Source organism: Haliotis cracherodii, unplaced genomic scaffold (genome assembly GCF_022045235.1).
Source record: "Haliotis cracherodii isolate W230 unplaced genomic scaffold, xgHalCrac1.p SCAF_11, whole genome shotgun sequence".
In the NCBI taxonomy this organism is placed as follows: Eukaryota; Metazoa; Mollusca; class Gastropoda; order Lepetellida; family Haliotidae; genus Haliotis; species Haliotis cracherodii.
In genome coordinates, this window is record NW_027266266.1 from 24,027,945 (window position 1) to 24,048,691 (window position 20,747).

The 20,747-nt window shown below is 43.3% G+C and overlaps 1 protein-coding gene across 1 annotated transcript; it reads left to right on the plus strand.

The window, feature by feature from the left end:
- Window positions 1-976: 976 nt before the first annotated feature.
- On the plus strand, window positions 977-20,401 carry LOC139455618 (LHFPL tetraspan subfamily member 7 protein-like). Its single transcript, XM_071237173.1, has 2 exons — window positions 977-1,876; window positions 19,095-20,401. Exons 1-2 carry the CDS (start codon window positions 1,513-1,515, stop codon window positions 19,307-19,309), a joined length of 579 nt encoding a protein of 192 aa, XP_071093274.1. The 5' UTR covers window positions 977-1,512; the 3' UTR covers window positions 19,310-20,401.
- Window positions 20,402-20,747: the final 346 nt, after the last annotated feature.

A 20,747-nucleotide genomic window follows, 5' to 3' on the forward strand; every position in this document is an offset into this window, starting at 1 on the left:
GTAATCTAATGTTTCAACAGACAGAAATCAGCCTTTCGTTTTCGGGTCATGATGTTCAATTCTGGGTATCATGCAGATGCATGTCTGATTTCCAACCTGAATGCACGGACTGATCTGCAATTTCGAAGGGAGTTGTCAAAATAATAGGCAAATTTATAGTCAGAGGGTTTGTTTTTCTCAATTGTGTATGAGGAAGTGGGTGGTGGATGCATGTGTGTGTGTGTATGTGTGTGTGCGTGCAAAAGAGAAATAAGTATGTGGTGTGTGCATGTGTGTGTTGGAAGGTGAATGTGTGAGGTGCGTGTATATGTGCGTGTGGAGAGGGGTATGTTTTTGTGTGTGGGGGGAGGTGCATGTGTTCTGTGTGTGCGTTCTAAAGAGAAATGAGTGTGTGGTGTGTGGATGTGTATGTTGGAAGGTGAATGCGTGAGGTGCGTGTGTGTGTGGTGTGTGTGGGGTTATGTATGTGTGTAGGGGGAGGTGCATGTGTGTTAGTGAGTGTGTGTGTGTGTGATAGTGAGTGTGTTTTCCCCTACAGAATCCGCTTTAACAATTCGTTTGTCTTTCTTAAGTACCACATCACACATCATCACCTGATTTACCGTATACGTGTTTCAAAGATCCACAAAATCACTCTAACGTTTACCAAACACCGATAAGCCCTGGTACACCCAGACTCAGGCTTTTTCATCTGCTGTTGTATAAACACCATCTCCAATTCTACAACAACTGAGGCGGCTACGTTTAGTGAATTTATCCCTCTCAAAACCCTCACCACTAAACCAATACCCCGATTGGTCACGGCCTGACTTGGCACCATATGGTAAATCCATACCCCCAGGTCAGGGGAAATATAAGACATTCGGTAATTGATTTCCACACAAGCGACCCTCCCGCCCTTCTCCTCCGCCAAGAGACGTCTGCCAAGTAGCGCGTGCTCCTCTCTCTCTGTGCACGCGCTGGCTGGTTGGCGGTCGGCTGTCCGAGCGCGATGGAGGCTCAGCGGTACCTGCAAATGACGCCGAATAGGCCATAGGTCCCGTATTGATTCTGGGAGATGCTCGCACAATAATGATTGTTCTTGATTTCCGTGTGATAACGCCAGGAAGTTGTCGTCTGCTCGAGAGGTGCAGACTTGCCTTGAACATGCTTGGAAGACGCCCGTCAGTTGGTTGTGCACTAACCCCGGGTTTCAGAGACCAGAAGGCTGTTTCCGCTAATGAACCGTTTGAACGCTATTTCTAATGACTTTAGTGAGAGACACTCACGTGCAGAACTTGGGCTATGAGCGTTGCCTCTCATTCACCACTTTCGGGATAGTTTAGACGCATGTACTTAACACCTAGTTTGATCGACACCTGACCCGTTGTGTACCCAGTGGTCTCTAAACAACCAAATCGAACTGACGTGACTGGAAAACTTCCAAAATGTGATCAACGACGATTAAGAGGCGACCACTTCCATGATCGACTTTAAACGTCCACTACGGAGACACCAGACGGCGATGGAGCAATGCCGTCGCCAATTTTGATGATATGGGCTCTACTGTCAGTTTTAGTTGCGGGTACCTGCACATTCAGCTTCCTTCAACCATTCTGGTTCATCCACTTGGACTACACGCACTCCTTTGGGCTGATCAGCTACTGCTTCGGCAACACCCGCTTCGCCTACTCTCGGGAGACCTGTCTCGCCTATGGGGGTAATTTCAACCTGGGGAGCATTCCCTCTGGGGCGTGGCAGGCCTCGTGTGTGTTGTATGGAGGGGGTTGTGGACTTCTGTGTCTCGGCGCATTTATTGCAATATGTGTGGCGATCATTCCAGCCGATTACAGAAAGAAACCAACAAGACTTGCAGGTTACACGCAAACGGTAGCAGGTGAGATACGCTGTCATATTTTGTATATATATGTACTTACGTGACGACACATATCGGAATTGTTCAAATATGAATCAGGGTTGTTAGGAACAAAACTGCTTCTTCCAAGCTGGTTGGTTAATTCTGCTGGTACCTGTTGCACGAAGTCGTTTCTCTGGCTGTAACGATGCAAGCATCGTTCTGAAATCAATATGTCTGATATTACAGATTAAACGTCAGAGATATAAATAATGAATAATTGTTTTTCATGGCTATATGTTATTCAGAATTGTACAACGGAATTTAAATGAAAATTAATATCCACTGAAATATGAAAGTGGAATTTGTGGAATTTCAATGTCGACGGGAACCGCGATGTATCGACAGGGCACGTGACAGTATATAGCTACATATACTGGAGTTGTTGAATGTAAGTAATTACATAAATGTATTAATCGCGGATGTTCTGGGTCCCCAGAACCCAGCTGCTGTCATGGCAACTAAGGGGGACCCTGTGACTAGGCCGCGTGTCATCCTGTCCTGATGGTGTAAATCGCTTCTGGATTTTCTGACCCCGGCGCGATTATTTACAGGCAGTAATAATGCTTAATACTACCACTTCAAGTCACTCATTCATACGTGCATTTCATTCGATAAATAATGATTATATTGCACTGAATCGACATGATATTTTGGATTATACAGAAATTTTGTAATTTCTTGAAAAGCGAATCATTGGGACGTAGTCATGTCCTTGTTATTATTATGTCATACTCATTATTTTTTTTAATTATTATTATTATTATTATTGTTATAGTTGTTATTATTAATATTATGTCCTACATGTTATGTAGTTATGTGCTTTTATTATGTAGTTATTGTCCAGAGTAACGGGTTTCCAGACTAACGGGGTTTCTCTATAGAAGTAGTGAGTGAGTGAGTGAGTTGGGTTTAACGCCGCTTGTAACAGTATTACAGTTATATCACGGCGTGTCAGCTTAATGTCATGTATGGGAGGAAAGCCCGAAGTGATGCAGGTCTCAGATTTTTTACAACTTTGGTGAAACCCACGAGCACGGGTATGGTGCTGGCAAACCTAGAAACGTCGGAGCGAATCTGGGATTGAAACCCTAAGGGATCCTACACTCCACAGTGAATTGCAGCATCTAAGACGACTGGACACCCCTGCCCCTCTGTCGTAAGTTCTTACAAGCCCCCATTGGCATGCCTCGTACTGTATCGTTTGCTCGATCTGGTATTCGCAGAGACGTATACACGCACACTAGTGTACAGAACACTTTATGGACTAAAGATCATTGTCCAATACATTGTCGTCACTCAAAACGTTTTTTATACGGTGTTCTGTGAAATAAACAAGCTTGTCGTCTTTAAACATTTTCCTAGCCAGTTGAATGTATTACTAGCCACGGGACTGAGGACAAACGTTAATTGGACGGATCTGGTGCTTTACTTACCAATCATGTTTAGTCATGGTGGCACTCTATAGTGATTCTTTCGAAAGTCTAAATAGCAGCCTCGATCAGCCAGTCTATTATATCTCCATTCTATTATCGTAACATAATGAGGATATAATACACCGGATAATCGGGGACGGCTTAATAACTGCTTATTATGAATCGTATACAAATCATCATTGTCAGGAAATACGATGCTAAATCCCTTGAGCCCAACCTAAAGACTGTTATGCATTCATGGGGTGAGTGAGTGAGTGAGTTGGGTTTAACATCGCTTTTAACAGTATTCCATTTATATCACGGCGTGTCAGCTTAATGTGGGAGGAAAGCCAGTAGTGATGCAGGTCTCAGACGTTTACCACTTCGGTGAAACCCACGAGCACGGGTATGGTACTGACAAAGCTAGAATCATAACCGGGTCGAACCGGGATTCGAACCCACAATCATAGGTTTCTGACGTGCTCAAGGGCCGCAACTCTGCACAGCGAATCGCGGCGCCATAGACGACTGGGCCACCCGTGCCCCTTATGCATTCATGGACTCCGATTACCCAGAATGCGTTGCTTCATCCGAGATATCAGTACTTTGAGATAAACGTCATTTTTGAGCACACAAATATTATCCATATTTCAATATTCCAAATGGTGTACAGTATAGTTTAAATGACGGCTTGTCGCGAAAAAGACAACCGGTTTCAATTGTCCATAATGAACAAGTTGAAGACAAACTCATGGAAACCTATGACATGGCTGAAGAATTGATAAAGTAGCTCACACAGTATTCGAATTGAGTATGTCGATTGTTTGTAATATTGTAACGTAACAATACACTGTTGTGTGCAATGAAAAGTTGGTTAAGTCTGTTAACTTCAGACTGCTCTCTCTCTCTCTCTGTCTCTCTGTCTGTCTGTCTGTCTGTCTCTCTCTCCCCAAAGTTATCCCGAAATTGGCTAATCCGGACGATGTAACTGAAAACGGTACCGTCCGTATTAACGGGGTTCTATTGTATGTCAAACTCACGTGACATGACCCCAGGGAACAGAGAGCTGAAAAGGGCTTTCCAAATGTCGTTTTAAACCCTTGTCCCGAGGTCAATACAATAAAATGTACACTGTTCGTCTATTTAACGCCGTTCAATGACATGTTAGCTCGTCATGCCATATCAGTTTCGCCAAGTACCGGCAGTGTTCAAACCTATTGCCTCCAGCGTGGCCCAAGTACCGTGTGACTGATGGGGATCGTTTACAGGGTTCCTCGGCTACTTGTAATCCCACGAATGTGGGTGGTAGCCCTGGTAGGAGGAACTATGTTTCCAAGTTCGGAAATGGATGGCAAGAACGCGCATTCTAATATGTCCACGTACATGCATAGAATGATTGATTACAAATTTCCCCGAAGATCGCGATTCCTTCCAATGATTTTCGCAGATGGTGATTCATATCCTGATCCAGAGATGTAGGGAAGGAGGAGTGTGGGTGGGGTGTGTACAAGTGATGTTGATTAAGAAAACGAGAATGTTAACTCAAGCCTGTCTCTTTATTCCCTAATGCCGACCAGTCCGTTCTATTCCTCTTATGCCGACCAGTCCGTTTTATTCCCCTAATGCGGAGCAGATCGTTTTATTCCTCTAATGCCGAGCAGTCCGTTGTATTCCCCTAATGCGGAGCAGACCGTTTTATTCCTCTAATGCCGAGCAGTCCGTTTTATTCCTCTGATACCGAGCAGTCCGTTTTATTCCTCTAATGCCGAGCAGTCCGTTTTATTCCCCTAATGCGGAGCAGATCGTTTTATTCCCCTAATGCCGAGCAGTCCGTTTTATTTCCCCAATGCCGACCAGTCCGTTCTATTCCTCTTATGCCGACCAGTCCGTTCTATTCCCCTAATGCCGATCAGTCCGTTTTATTCCCCTAATGCCGATCAGTCCGTATTATTCCTCTAATGCCGAGCAGTCCGTTGTATTCCCCTAATGCGGAGCAGACCGTTATATTCCTCTAATGCCGAGCAGACCGTTTTATTCCTCTAATGCCGAGCAGTCCGTTTAATTCATCTAATGCCGAGCAGTCCGTTTTATTCCCCTAATGCCGAGCAGACCGTTTTATTCTCCTAATGCCGATCAGTCCGTTTTATTCCTCTAATACCGAGCAGTCCGTTATATTCCTCTAATGCCGAGCAGTCTGTTTTATTCCTCTTATGCAGCGCAGACCGTTTTATTCCTCTAATGCCGACCTGTCCGTTTTATTCCCCTAATGCAGAGCAGACCATTTTATTCCTCTAATGCCGAGCAGTCCGTTTTATTCCCCTAATGCGGAGCAGATCGTTTTATTCCTCTAATGCCGAGCAGTCCGTTGTATTCCCCTAATGCGGAGCAGACCGTTTTATTCCTCTAATGCCGAGCAGTCCGTTTTATTCCTCTGATACCGAGCAGTCCGTTTTATTCCTCTAATGCCGAGCAGTCCGTTTTATTCCCCTAATGCGGAGCAGATCGTTTTATTCCCCTAATGCCGAGCAGTCCGTTTTATTTCCCCAATGCCGACCAGTTCGTTCTATTCCTCTTATGCCGACCAGTCCGTTCTATTCCCCTAATGCCGATCAGTCCGTTTTATTCCCCTAATGCCGATCAGTCCGTATTATTCCTCTAATGCCGAGCAGTCCGTTGTATTCCCCTAATGCGGAGCAGACCGTTATATTCCTCTAATGCCGAGCAGTCCGTTTTATTCCTCTAATGCCGAGCAGACCGTTTTATTCCTCTAATGCCGAGCAGTCCGTTTAATTCATCTAATGCCGAGCAGTCCGTTTTATTCCCCTAATGCCGAGCAGACCGTTTTATTCTCCTAATGCCGATCAGTCCGTTTTATTCCTCTAATACCGAGCAGTCCGTTATATTCCTCTAATGCCGAGCAGTCTGTTTTATTCCTCTTATGCAGCGCAGACCGTTTTATTCCTCTAATGCCGACCTGTCCGTTTTATTCCCCTAATGCGGAGCAGACCATTTTATTCCTCTAATGCCGAGCAGTCCGTTTTATTCCCCTAATGCGGAGCAGATCGTTTTATTCCTCTAATGCCGAGCAGTCCGTTGTATTCCCCTAATGCGGAGCAGACCGTTTTATTCCTCTAATGCCGAGCAGTCCGTTTTATTCCTCTGATACCGAGCAGTCCGTTTTATTCCTCTAATGCCGAGCAGTCCGTTTTATCCCCCTAATGCTGAGCAGACCGTTTTATTCTCCTAATGCCGACCTGTCCGTTTTATTCCCCTAATGCCGAGCGGCTGGCAGGGTCACAAGAAATACCATCTTTAAGATCTTCTGGTATGACGCGGCCGGGGATCGAACCTCTGGGATCTCTCTCACATAATATTAATTTATCAAATTGCATCTTAACCACCCCCCACCCTCCCCCCTAACATGCAATTTTCAGACATAATGTCTGATTATTTAAAAGTAGACAGTAGACAGGTTTTGAAATATTGTTTTTATTACATTACAAACGATTTTTGATCGTGTGATTAGTGACGACTTTTACGGAAGTAAGTTGACGTCAGACGTCTTTATGACGTTACAGCACAATTGTAACCTTGAACCCTGTTGTCCTGGTGGGTCACATTATAGCCCCATTCATTGTGAGTATGAATGTCACGTGTTATTTTAGGTCTTCCAGCCTATGCGTATCGCTCGATGGCTACCTTTAAACCGATTGCATGTACAACAGCCCATGTTGTGTCCGCCCTGTCTATTACCTGCGAGTGATAACGCCGATTGTAAGTCGAAGCCACATCGTACAGGCGTTAAGTTGTTTCCTGACGCAGGGACTACACTGACATGTAAGACAAGCGATTCCCCGCGACAGTTACAAATTGATCCACGGGGAATAAGTGTAATGCAGTAAAGGTAAGCAGCGTTGCCATGGAGACAGCGTCTTTTTGTCACATATTGTCCATCACTTGTAGCTTGAGATCGGTTTAGGTGAGTTATGGGAGTATATTAATGCCGTAATCTGATCAACGCTCAATCGAACCGTCCATTTCCGAGACAAGCCAGGCATTTTCAAAATGGACCCAGACACGTTAGACGTAAAGTCTGTATATAAAAATCACCATTAATTCACATTTGTAAGCATTCCCCGAAGTATACAACACACCATTTGTATTAAAGAGGTCTTCAAAAAAGTCTCCAGATGACAAGAGCATGCTTCGCGGAAAGCTTAAATCTGCCTGTTTTCGATAACTGAAACAGCCTTAAAGGGGCACCTCATCCAGGGATATTTGATATACCAGTTGGTGCAGATATTACCAATAATCCGTAAGGGAACTTTTCAAGCTGGTTTATTTATTTTTCACAGTAATGAATGTGTGAGTAATGAAATTAGGCACTGACACAAACATGCCAGTTGAGTTAGTTTAGATTTACACCGCTTTTAGCAACATTCCAGCAATATCATGGCGGGAGACACCAGAAATGGGCTTCACACGTAATACCCATGTGGAAAATCGAACCCGGCTCTCCGGCGTGTGAAGCTAACGCTTTGACCACTAGGCTACCCCACCACCCCTTTTTAGCACTAAAAAACTGATTATTTTCTTGCCACACGGGAGGCAATTTTGTTGTTGTATTAACATTTATATAAGTGGCATACATACATGTAGAACAACCCCCAACCCCCACCTAGACTCCTATTATGGATTTGTCCACCCAACAGCAGATCACCTTCAGTAGATACTAGTAATCCTATATGCAGCAGCAAAGGTGAAAATCCAAAACACCATTTTTTTAAAGATTCGAAACTGGATTAAAAAAATAACTCAGACATGTCCTTGACTTGGTGTGCCCCTGGGGTGTTTTTCATGTTTTTGTTCATCAGACACTTAGTTTCAAACCGGATTTCAGAAGCGACACTTCGACAGCTCATTTCTACTGCGTTTAAAGATACGACTGCCAATTGTTATCCGATTAATTCAAACGACATTATCCCGTTGACACTCATGGCATCTCATCCCATTCCACAAATGTCCACACGATCTCAAAAAGTTTTGAAACAAATTCAACATATAATACAATTAGCTACTCGTTCTCGATAGCATCATGGGAAACTTTGTTAAAGGTTAACCGGATTCCACTGAAACACGTTGATTTCCCTAACACACACACAAAAAATGTTAAATTCCCAGGAAGGAACGGCCGTTTTTAGGCTCATTTATAATCATTCCTATTGAACTCGTCAACTCACGAGTTAATGTGCCGGTATGCACAACGGAAATCAATGACATTTAATCGCCAATTTTTTCGTCTCATTGCGTTTTATTCCGATTTCATAGCTTTTCTCTCTTCATCACCACGTCGGTGATGAGATCCATACCAGTTGGATGTAAAGTTGCATTCCAATTGGGCTGCTGTTACAGCGGCTTCGATTACACTGCGAGTCCGACCTTGTATTTGCATCATTGTTCGAGACGCGGATTCTCCGAATAGCGAACAATCCGGTGTAAACATAGCCCCGAAAGGCTGCCATACATAATAACTAATTTACCATGTCTCCATTCTTTGATTGCGCGGCTAAAGGTTCAAATTAGCAGAATTAGGCGACAATGGTTATTATTTCTCGTTGATGTGTCTTCGCTGAATTATGTTATTTGCATCGATAAAATATTAGTAATTGTTCCATGGGTCTGCGTCGAGGTCAAATGAGCTATTTGTATGCAGATCGTGCTCGTGTAGTTATATAATTCACGTGCAAACGACTAATAGATGTTTTCTCGCCATCGCTGACTAACAATAATGGCGCCTGATGGGAAAAAGTTGCGGGATTGTGGATGTGAAATGGTTGTTTAAATTTACATACAATTAAACTTACTGTCACGGAATTAAATTTTTTTCAGGGACTTTATTCAGCAATAGCGGAAGGATAGATAGGTATTGTGATAGTGAAGTCGCGATACGATACATGAAAAATCGATTCTTTTGATGTTAAGAAACCGTATAAAGGAACCGTATTCTATCATGAAAGAGAATGATTATGTGACTAGGTTGGGTTAACGCCGCTTTGAACTGTTTTGTCACTGTGTGTCAGCTTGATGTGGAGATAAGGTGTGGTGAAATAGGGTTTAACGGGTTTAAGATAATAGCGTCGCGCGCATGTGTGTGCGTGTGTGTGCTTGTGCTAGACCAGACTAATGTCGTTTTTTTAGTGCTAGCCCACTGAGATACAATGTCGCAGCTTAACATGAAAACCCCACCCAGATACAGTGTACTGACTCCGAGCCGACCGGTTATTGTTTAAAACCCTTAATGCCGAGCACCAGGCAGGGTAACATCAAGTACCATCTTTTAACGTCTTTTGGTATGACGCGGCCGGGTATCGAACCCCGGAACATCCGCTCTCCGGGCGTACGCTCAACCACCAGACCACTGAGGCGGTCCTGCTTGATGTGGAAGAAAGCCCGAAGTGATGCAGGTCTTGGGCGTTTATCACTTTGGTGAGTCAACAAGCAGTATGGTGCAGACAAACCAATGGTAATAATCTGGAGAATTTAGGATTCGAACCTACTACCTGCTGATTTTGGTAGCGAAAGGGCGCAAATATATGTAACTTGGTCCACTGGGCCACCCGCGGCTCGTTTTAAAAATAATACCCAATATCAGAGATCGATGCTCATGATGTCAATCTCTGGATTATCTGGTCCAAACTCGACCGCCGTCATGTTGCTGGAAAGGTGTCGAGCGCGGCGTTGAACAACAAACAAGCAAACATTAATTGTCCGTAGGAATAAAGACGCCTAGTGTAGTGACATATATAGTGGGCTATCCCGAAGTTGGAGAATTCACATGGTGCTCACATTATCAACCACTGGTTGGCGGTAGTTGTCTTCTGTCCATGTTTAAAGGGATGAGTCGTGACTTGTCCTCATCCAACGCTTGGAACCTGTTCTTGGTGTGCCCCTCAATGATACTGCTTAACGCGGCGTAAAACAAGAGTCACTGATACTCGCACCAGATTTACACGCATACACTGAAGCCCCGTTTATCCGGACAATACTGTTCCATATCATTTGAAGATGCAATATCAACGAAGACAGATGACTTTGGAATGTCTTTATTTCTTCATTGCGATTTTCCCGAACATTTATTAAACAATACATTCATAAATTCTGGTATTTGTACCTCACCTTGCACTGAGAGAATAAAGAATCTAATACTCACAAATGAGTGAGTGAGTGAGTTTGGTTTTACGCCATATTTAGCAATATTCCAGCAATATCACGGTTGGGGACACCAGTAATGGGCTTCACACAATGTACCCATGTGGGGAATCAAATTCGGGTCTTCGGTGTGACGAGCGAACGCTTTAACCACTAGGCTAGCCCATCGCCTCACATCCAGGTCTTCTCTGTCTTCATCAACATCGTTCTAAGTGCAACTGTCCGTCGGGAGTGACTAGGCCATGAAGTTGTGTGTCCTTGGGGATATCAGTGATACTTTGTGAAGGTCCGGATCCAGGCATGTGAACACTGTACTGACAGTATACCTAATGTAAAGAGACCGCCTCCGTGGTCTAGTGGTAGAGCGTCCGCCCGGGGAGCGGAAGGTCGGGGTTCGACCCCCGGATGAGGACAGGTCACGATTCAACCCTCTAAACATGGACATAAGACAACTGACGCCAACCAGTGGTTGATAATGTGAGCACCATGTGAATTCTCCAACTATATATGTCACTACAATAACGTAGGCATGTGACCACTGTACTGACAGTATACGTAACTTTAAATAGACCGCCTCCGTGGTCTAGTGGTAGAGCGTCCGCCCGGAGAGCAGAAGGTCCGAGGATCCATCCCCGGCCGCGCCATACCAAAAGAGTCTGAGTGGGGTATTCATGTTAAACTGCGGCATGGTATCTCTGTGGGCTAGCACTATAAGTCGGCATCACACACACACACACACACACACACACACACGTCGCTATATAATTGCAATAATCTATCTTGGACGCGACGTTTAACGCCATTTCACCTCACCTTACATATAATACATAGATTGTGGGAAGCCTTTTGCTTTCAGCATTGTGGCTGAGTGGAGACAGTTTGAATATCAATAGTGTATATGAATAATTATACATATTCATGAGTCAAACGTTAATGTCATATCTGAATTGGTTTTGCTGATCCCATCTGCCATATTCTTTTGCGTCTCATTGAACTCGCAGTGCACATTTGGTCACGACTTTTCTTGAGGGTTATGCTTGCAGGACGATCCAGAAACCTCTCTCCCACACATGTACGTGCAAGCATGTCGCAATATAGGTGCAATAATCTTGAAGGCTGCGTTAAACCCCATTTCACCTCGTCCACTAGTCCATTCAGACACCATGGCTAGTTTAGACAAAGTACATTAACCCTAATGCCGACCAGTCCGTTTTATTCCCCTGATGCCGACCAGTCCGTTTTATTCCTCTAATGCCGAGCAGTCCGTTTTATTCCCCTGATGCCGACCAGTCGTTTTATTCCTCTAATGCCGACCAGTCCGTTTTATTCCTCTAATGCCGACCAGTCCGTTTTATTCCCCTGATGCCGACCAGTCCGTTTTATTCCCCTAATGCCGACCAGTCCGTTTTATTCCCCTAATGCCGACCAGTCCGTTTTATTCCCCTAATGCCGACCAGTCCGTTTTATTCCACTAATGCCGACAGTCTGTTTTATTCCCCTAATGCCGACCAGTCCGTTTTATTCCCCTAATGCCGACCAGTCCGATTTATTCCCCTAATGCCGACAGTCCGTTTTATTCCCCTGGTGCCGACCAGTCCGTTTTATTCCTCTAATGCCGAGCAGTCCGTTTTATTCCCCTAATGTAGACTAGTCCGTTTTATTTCCCTAATGCCAAGCAGACCGTTTTATTCCCCTAATGCCGACCAGTCCGTTTTATTCCCCTAATGCCGACCACAGTCCGTATTATTCCTCTAATGCCGAGTAGACCGTGTTATTCCCCTAATGCCGACCAGTCCGTTTTATTCCCCTAATGCCGACCACAGTCCGTATTATTCCTCTTATGCCGAGTAGACCGTGTTATTCCCCTAATGCCGAGCAGACCGTTTTATTCTCCTAATGCCGACCAGTCCGTTCTCTCTCTCTCTCTTTCTCTCGCCCCCCCCCCCCCCCCTCTCGCGCCCCTCCCCTCTCTCTCTCAAACAAAGGTTTACATATTTCTTAGGCTGCTGTATACGGTTCATATTTTCAACCGACGTACATTTCCCACCATATGCCAAATTAAATATAAATCAAGTCCTAATTCTATTTGAAATTTCATATGATTCATTTCCGTTGCACGTAAATTTTGCCAAGCAAACAAAAAGCACATGCGCGTTGATGACACGCGGCCAGCTGGTCGTTCAATTGTTAATTTCCATATGGTGTTTTTCAAAGCTTGGAGTCAAATATTTGATTTCATTGTTGATTATTCCTCCTAAATAATGTCATGTGACATGGCTAGTGTGTAATTACGAACACGTTCATAATTAATGTTTCTCATCTCCGTTGCATCGGGGACATTTCGTCTGATGGCTGAAGTATGTACTATCAAATGTCTCCGATACCATAATTTGAATAATGAATTAAAAGTCAGAAGTTTCTGTTTAAAGCGACCAGATCAATAGGCATTCTTGTCCTTGTTCTATGAGGGCAGAAATCTTGTCGGATACTTTAGGCAAGGAAAGACAGCTCTTCCTGACATCACATTCCTAGGACTATCAGTAAACACGTCAGCTGGCGTGCGTTAAGGTCATGTCAGAATATGACCGATGTCACTGAGCTTTGTTTTTGAAGGAAGCGTTTTTAAGAAATCACAGGTGTAGGTGTGTCATATAATCTATGTCTCCTGTACAGGATCAGTTCGAGACACGGGTCAGTTACGTACAAGGTCAAATATACAACGTCAATGCTAGAGAATAACCAGTCTCGATTTTCCAACGAAACAGCGTAAAAGGGAAAGGGTAGGGGGGGGCGGGGGGGGGGGAGGTGGTTGGTGGGGATGGTGGCAAGGCGTGAATATGGGGGTTGCAGTTTTGCAATACGTGCATCACCTAACTTGATTTTCATCACATATCATTTCACATGACCTTTAGTCTATTGTTGATTTGGATTTCAATGTTTGGCCATGTTCGACACTCTGACCAGATGTATTTGTAAGTTCCTCATTCCGATGTTGCTCGGTTTATACAACCCGTTCTCACGACGTCCGATGGCGTTTCGTGATTTTTCAAATTCAGCAAATTCGTTTTGTATAGTACTTTTCTTCCATTAAGGTTGGAGTGGTTCGGGAAATCGGAGTAAGTGTTGTTGAGGAACACGAAAAGTTTTTATGCACCAAACAAAGGTATTAGATTTACCGTTAGCGTTCTGCATTCTCAAGTTTCACTTTTATGACTGTTTTCGTTTGAACATAATGACACTGGCTTAATGCCGTGGGTATTGTTGCGTTTGACAGGATGTAAATGTCAATCGATGAAAGGACAATTAGCGGAGTTATAAATTGATGATATCACCACAAATGCAGTGGTTTCCTTTCACGGCATTTAATGTTATACCGGATGCAAAATGCAGCGACAAAATATGATACAAGCCGATTCAAATGTTGATGTCATGGCGATTCCCTTTCACGCGCATGCGCATTGTTTACTTTGGCCTGTAACAACTGCTATGTTCAGTCATGTGTGAAAGGTTGTATTTAACAGATTTCGTCTGTTCTTTGATATTAAGTTTGTACATGATCGTTATTGTTTTAGTAGGTCTCTGTGTGGCATTAGTTTAATTGCAGAGTGTTGCCATTTGCAACACAGTTATGCAGACTAGACAGAACCCAGCTTTTGACTGGCGTCGCGAATGCTTTTGATGTAATCCATCTGCTCTGATTGTCGAGTCGTGATTTCCTAAAAAGATAACAGAAAAAAAAAATACCGATTGAATTAAATTGTGTTTGGCGTTTAAAATTACAGAAAAATAACCACTTTTCTGATGAGCCTGAATCAGATTTAAAACATGACATTCTACTGTTTCGTTGTTTTTTTAATTCCACATTGATCAGTGGGTCGGCTCGGGGATTTAACATGTTTATGGTCGATGTTTTTTTCCAGAGCAGCTGCGTTTTGGATGCTTGGTTTACCATCGGCTTTCAGGAAACGATTATTAATTCTGGCTTTTACATCTAATAGCTTATAAGATATTTATTCCGAATTCAATTCTCACATTGGAATACAAGATCGGTTGTCACTTCCAAGTGATACGCCAACAGGCTTGAGTGTTGCTCGTTGTTTCTGGACAACACCATACTCGCCGCGCGTTGGCGCGGGGACGGAATTGACAGCCGATCCATGGCGAATTAAACCATGTGCCAGCTTATGGTTCTCGAGGGATTGGCAAAATGGCAGCACTTACATAATGAAAACCTGCTGTCGATATGAGCTGTCGTAATCTCCCAGCTACCCGGCTCCGAGGACCTGAACCTGTCCAAACACTATTGAATTGTGACCTTCCAGCTTGCAGTTTGGACCATGAAGCTGTGGTTTATCAACGTAATGAGTTCCGTAGCTTTAGGGACTCCAGCGATCGAATGGACCCACAGGGAAGTTGCCAGATGAATGGAAACATCACTTCATCAATCAGACATGTTTGGGATGCTATTGGAGGCATTCTCTCTGTGTCGTGACCTTTCGTATAGGATGAGAGTCTAATTTTCATTGATGAGATATCTGAATTAATTGACGGATGAGCAATCAACAATCGCCTTTGAGATCTGTTGATAGGCTCTAATCCCTGGTTCACTTCATTGAACACTTATTACTAAGGCTTTGCACGTATGGGCTTGGTGTTAGAACCATATGGTCGGAATACACGGCATACAAAGCCCTTACTGATCGAATAGGAACCAATCTCGAAATATTGTTATACTAACTCGTGTTGTACTGTACTGGTTTCGATGTAGCTTAGTGGTCAAAGCATTGACTTGTCACGCCTGGTTCTGGGTCGATTACCCTGAAGGGTAGCTGTAAGACACTCAAGTGTAACCCTGGTAATTTCTCTGATGTTACATCGTCATGACTGCTGTAATTATAGTGGGTAAATAAGAGAGAGCATTGTTTAGGCGGCATTCCAGACATTTTAAGGCGGGAAATGCCGGCAATTGGATTTAGAGATTTACTTTTGTGGGCAACCTGGACCTCGCGTGACCAGACAGACGAACATGTCCGCATGTCTTGACACCGTACGCCTCCGTGGTCTTGTGGACAGAGCGTCTGCGCGGAGAGCGGATGGACGGTGGTGGGTACCCTACCGCGTCATACCAAAAGACGTTAAAAGGTACTAGTTTCACTGCCTGACGCCGACATGTGAAGATCCGGGGTAGAATAGGTCTTCAGCAACCCATGTTTTCCGTAAAAGGTGGCCATGCTTGTCGTAAGAGGGGACTAACGGGACCGACTAACATATCCGTGCTCGTGGGTTTCACCGAAGTGGTAAACGTCTGAGACCTGCATCACATCGGGCTTTCCTCCCACACTAAGCTGACACGCCGTGATATAACCGGAATACTGTTAAAACGGCGTTAAACTCAAATCACTCACTAATATCCGTAAGTTATATACTGATTAAAGAAACACATGCTTGAACCGGGCGTACTGCATTGGCGTTAGTTCAGCTCAAATTAAATCTGTTGGTGCCTTCCCAACGCTCCAATCCCGTAAACGTTTGTTACCATGCATGCCGTTATATGGTGGCAATTATTGAAGATGCTACCTGACAATGGTACAGTAAGTAAACGAACACTATGGACGCGCCATCCATCCAGGTTAGATTTCAGCCAGACACAAGACACGAAAACAATTACTTCTGGAATCGGATTTGGATTGTATTGGCAGCGTTGATAAGCCGGAAAATTGAACAGTTCTCTCGAACATCTCTGTCAGACTGATATATTGTATATCAAGTACACTCTTGTCTGGAGTCGCGATGTGGGTCTCCGGATCAGCTGATTAATTTGATTTGATTATTCGGCTTCACGTCTGGTTGGCATCTGAGGTGTAATAAAGTATGGCATTGCTCGGGGTGGTGGTGGGGGACCTTCTGTCTGTTGTCGGTCCGAAACTCCTCAACGGATTAATGAACAGACGTATCGTATTGACCAGCGCCTGCTCCTCTCATGTTGCATTACGTATTTCATCAAATTAGTGCTAGCGATTAGATTTAGGCGTAACATCGACATTTTACGTCTGAAACATTTTGACGTCGAGCGGACGTGTCAGGGATCCAGATTTGAAGGATAGGGATTGAGTGAGCGATTTTAACACTATTCCAGTTACATCTCGGCGTGTCAGCTTGATGTCGGAGGAAAGCCCGAAGTGATGCAGGTCTTAGGCGTTTACCACTTTGGTGAAAGTCGCGTTTATGGTGCTGACAAAACTAGAAACATAATCAGGGCGAACCAGGATTCGAACCCGCAATCATAGGTTTCTGGCACATCTAGATAAAGGATAAAGGATAAGGAGTGAGTGAGTGAGTGAGTTGGGTTTAACGCCTCTTTTAACAGTATTCCAGTTATATCACGGCGTGGGAGGAAAGCCCGAAGTGATGCAGTTCTCAGACGTTTACCACTTCGGTGAAACCCACGAGCACGGGTATGGTGCTGACAAACCTAGAAACATAATCGGGGCGAACCGGGATTCGAACCCTAACCTAGAAACATAATCGGGGCGAACCGGGATTTGAACCCACAATCATTGGTTTCTGGCGTGCCCAAGGGACGCGACTCTGCACAGCGAATCGCGGCGCTTTAGACGACTGGGCCACCCGTGCCCCCTAAAGGATAAGGAAGATATTACTGACTAACTTTGGCGCGTCACGTCTAATCCAGTAGGACACGAAACACCGTGATTGTTGTTCGGACATGCGTCTCTTGTTTGTAAAGATGAATTAATGCTTGGTTCGAATCTCTGGTTAACCTCGATTACTACCCTTGGTTTGTCAGCACATAGCCCGATCTCTCGGGATTTATCAAAGTGATGAACATCTTCATTGGGTTGTTCCTCATACTTGGACACGGTCACAAATACGCTACTTGAGAGAGACGAAACTTGGGAAGAGCTACTTGTTGTCTCGGAACTTCTTGTTATGGTGAATATAGCATCAGTCAGATTGGGGCATAGTTTAGATTCGGTCCTCAACACGGCGAGCAAGATATCGCGTGGTCAGGCTCGGTGACTTGATTAATTGAGTGTCATCGTACTCCGACTGTGGGATGTTGTTCATAATATCATCCACTTGTTTTGCATGTCGTTGTTATATTGTTGACTGCGGTGTAAAGCAGCAAATATAGAGATCACACTAATCTGACATGAGCTGATGGAATTACTGCCAATGCCTCCAACATTAAGCTGAAATGACGTGATATAATTTGAATGGTGTTGAACTTATTCATTTACAGTAAACTACGGCTATAACGAACTAAAAGGGACAACTAATTTTAGTTCGTTATAACCGTAGTTTGTTATAAGCATATATACAGCATAACTACAGCAAATAGTTGGGACCAAAAAAGTAAGTTTTTTATAACCGTCAGTTCGTTATAAGCGTGTTCGTTATAACCGTAGTTTACTGTAATTATAACATCTAAATACTCGTAATTAATCCTTTTTTCCCAATCAGGTACGATGCAGATTTTCTTAAAATCAGTGGACGCTTTTGAAGAAAAGTAATACAAAAAGAGCATGCATATGACTGTACATCTTAATAGTTGGTCTCATATTCGTTTCCCCTCTATGTCCCCATAGTAAACTTAGTACCGGTCTAGTGTTAACAAAAGCGACAATAACCCTTTCCATAATCATAAGAAATGTTTGCTAAAAGCAGTTCATTGTACGATGTCGACTATATCATGCGATTATGTTTATGAATAACTGTCAAATAGTGATTTTACTAGGTGTTCACCAACAATTAAGCGTATCCTGCCACACCGGTGGCACCAGTCACAAACACATGCAAAGGCAAGTAATGTGTTCACATTGAAGAACAAACAAGAGAGCGTATTGGAATAGGGAATTGCAACGGACATAATTTGTGATTTATAACATTTGGAAAATGTCCTCCCTATGTGAACCATAGAACGTCTTAACAGCGTTATGAAGTCCTTGAATGTTGTAACGCTGATCAAATAACTTTTGAGCAAGAGTCGTACAAGAAATCTTTTCAGAAAAAGCATGCTCGATTATATTTCATAAGTTGTCAAATGTAACCAGAGGCTTGAGCTTCTGGAATAACGCTCGACTTGAAGTGATACATGTAGTTGACTATTGGAAAGTTTAAGTCATCTCGTTTGTCATAAAACCTTGTGGATTCTTGTCTCTTTGAATCTGTATGCATATATATATATATATCTAAACATGAACCAGATGGGGTGGTTTCACTGGTATCTTTAATTGCTAGGGAATCGACTATTTGACCATTATTGAACGATATCAGATCATCGATATACCTTAGGGAATCGACTATTTGACCATTATTGAACGATATCAGATCATCGATATACCTGAAGGTAAAGTTAAACTTCGGGACTTCAGTCCGTGATTTTATTTTCCAGTGTGAGGATGACCCGCCAGCAGAAAGAAACAGATCAGCAAGAAGGGGGCACAATTGGTGCCCATGGGGGTGCCTACTTCTTATCCCCAACTTTCACGTATATGTTATCTTTGAGGAAGTCTATCATTTCACTGGTTTAATTGCGTTCTTTTTTTCTGTTGCAGTGTTGATTATGATAGCGGGGCTCCTCATCTACCCACTTGGATTGGGGTCCAAATCCTTCCGCGAGTACTGCGGCAACATGTCTTCCGCCTACTACTCAGGCCAGTGTCTGATTGGCTGGAGCTACATGCTTGGAATTATGGGAACTGCCCTCGCAATCTTCTGTCCATTCTTGTCACAATTCACAGACATGAAAGCAAGTGAAATATTCGCCTGATCAGTGCTTCTAAATTGTTTTCATGAAACGGGACCACTCGCCTCGCGTGGTTTAATCAACAGATACAGTGTGGTCCTTCTGATGATTCTGAGAGCAGTCATGGGATGGGACGTTTGCCAAGCTAGGTCACAAGAACGTGAAGATCAGAAACGACACGATAAAACTCGTGCAGAAACTCAAAGATGGTTCGACCCGGATTCCCAGCCTTGTATATGATCTTTGTATTATTCAGCTTTGTTCGAGATGTGTAGAACGTTATATCCTAATGGGGTGGTGTTTCGGAATCGCATGGTCCTTCATTGTCTTCCATTCGATGAATACGCTGTTCATCAAAGACTCTCAAGCGCTCAACGTCTTTTCATCGGGAACCAAATGCAACCACGCTGTCTTGACAAGCATTCGTTACGACAAAGCGAATGTGAATTTTAAAGTCTCCTTAGAGGTGTATGAAACCGCGGAATGCAATATTAAAGTGAAACCTTTGATAAAGACGACATCTGCATCTTGAATATTGATGCCATCAGTTTTCATAGCGGACAGACGAGCTTTATGTGAATAGCTTCAAAAGAACGTCCAAACTACATCAAATCCTTTTAACAACATGTATACATAATTCAGTGGCGACCCCTGATCAATTTCCAAGGCAGACGGATTCCACGTAGCCGGTATTGAAACGCTTGAATAATCAATGACCTTGGTACAGAGTTTGAAGGTGACTCTGTGTTTGGATGGAGTCGAATTCGGACTTGAATACCTCGAAGGGTAGAAAGGTTGTGAGCTGTGTACATATTTTTCATGGCGCTTGTCAACAACCATTAACAGAATCATTTAGATGTTAGTATTTATTTGTCTTCAGTGGACTCATGGCTGTTTGAAGTTGCCTGACTTTTACTGCTTCGTTGACTTGGTGAAATGAGGATTCTTTAGAATTTTGGGTTCCTCTTGAACAGAGCACCGTGATGTGTAGCAGGAAACGTCTCTAAAACGTTTCTTGTTTGTAGTAAATTTCTGCATGAAATTGTTACAGTTTCTTTATTTCCAGAGGTCATGTTATGCAACGTATTTTCTGTGTCCTAATACAACCTATTTTTTAAATCTTTGATTTAATTCTATTGAATAAATACATAATGAAACATAATTTTTAAACGATATTTTGTCATTTATGAATTGTTGGGATATTTATGTAAAATATTAATGACTTTTTGTGGCGTCACTGATTGTCAGCTATCCATTCATATAATTTTCACTGCTAATTTGTCCTTTTGCGCCAAATGGAATCAGTTTCGGTGGATGGTCGAGACTGTTGGTTGTTTGGCGTTGTAGTTTATACTTGGATACGTTTAAAGAATTTAAAATGTTCAAATCATTTTAAAAAGGAAATGATAAATATGGGTAAAACTATGGCTGACGAATTTCTAAAAGCGGCGTAAAACTATTC

Coding starts and splice junctions, on each gene's coding strand:
- LOC139455618 (XM_071237173.1), top strand. CDS start 1,513: ATGCCGTCGCCAATTTTGATGATATGGGCTCTACTGTCAGTTTTAGTT. Junction 1,877..19,094: donor TTACACGCAAACGGTAGCAG/GTGAGATACGCT, acceptor TTTCTGTTGCAG/TGTTGATTATGATAGCGGGG.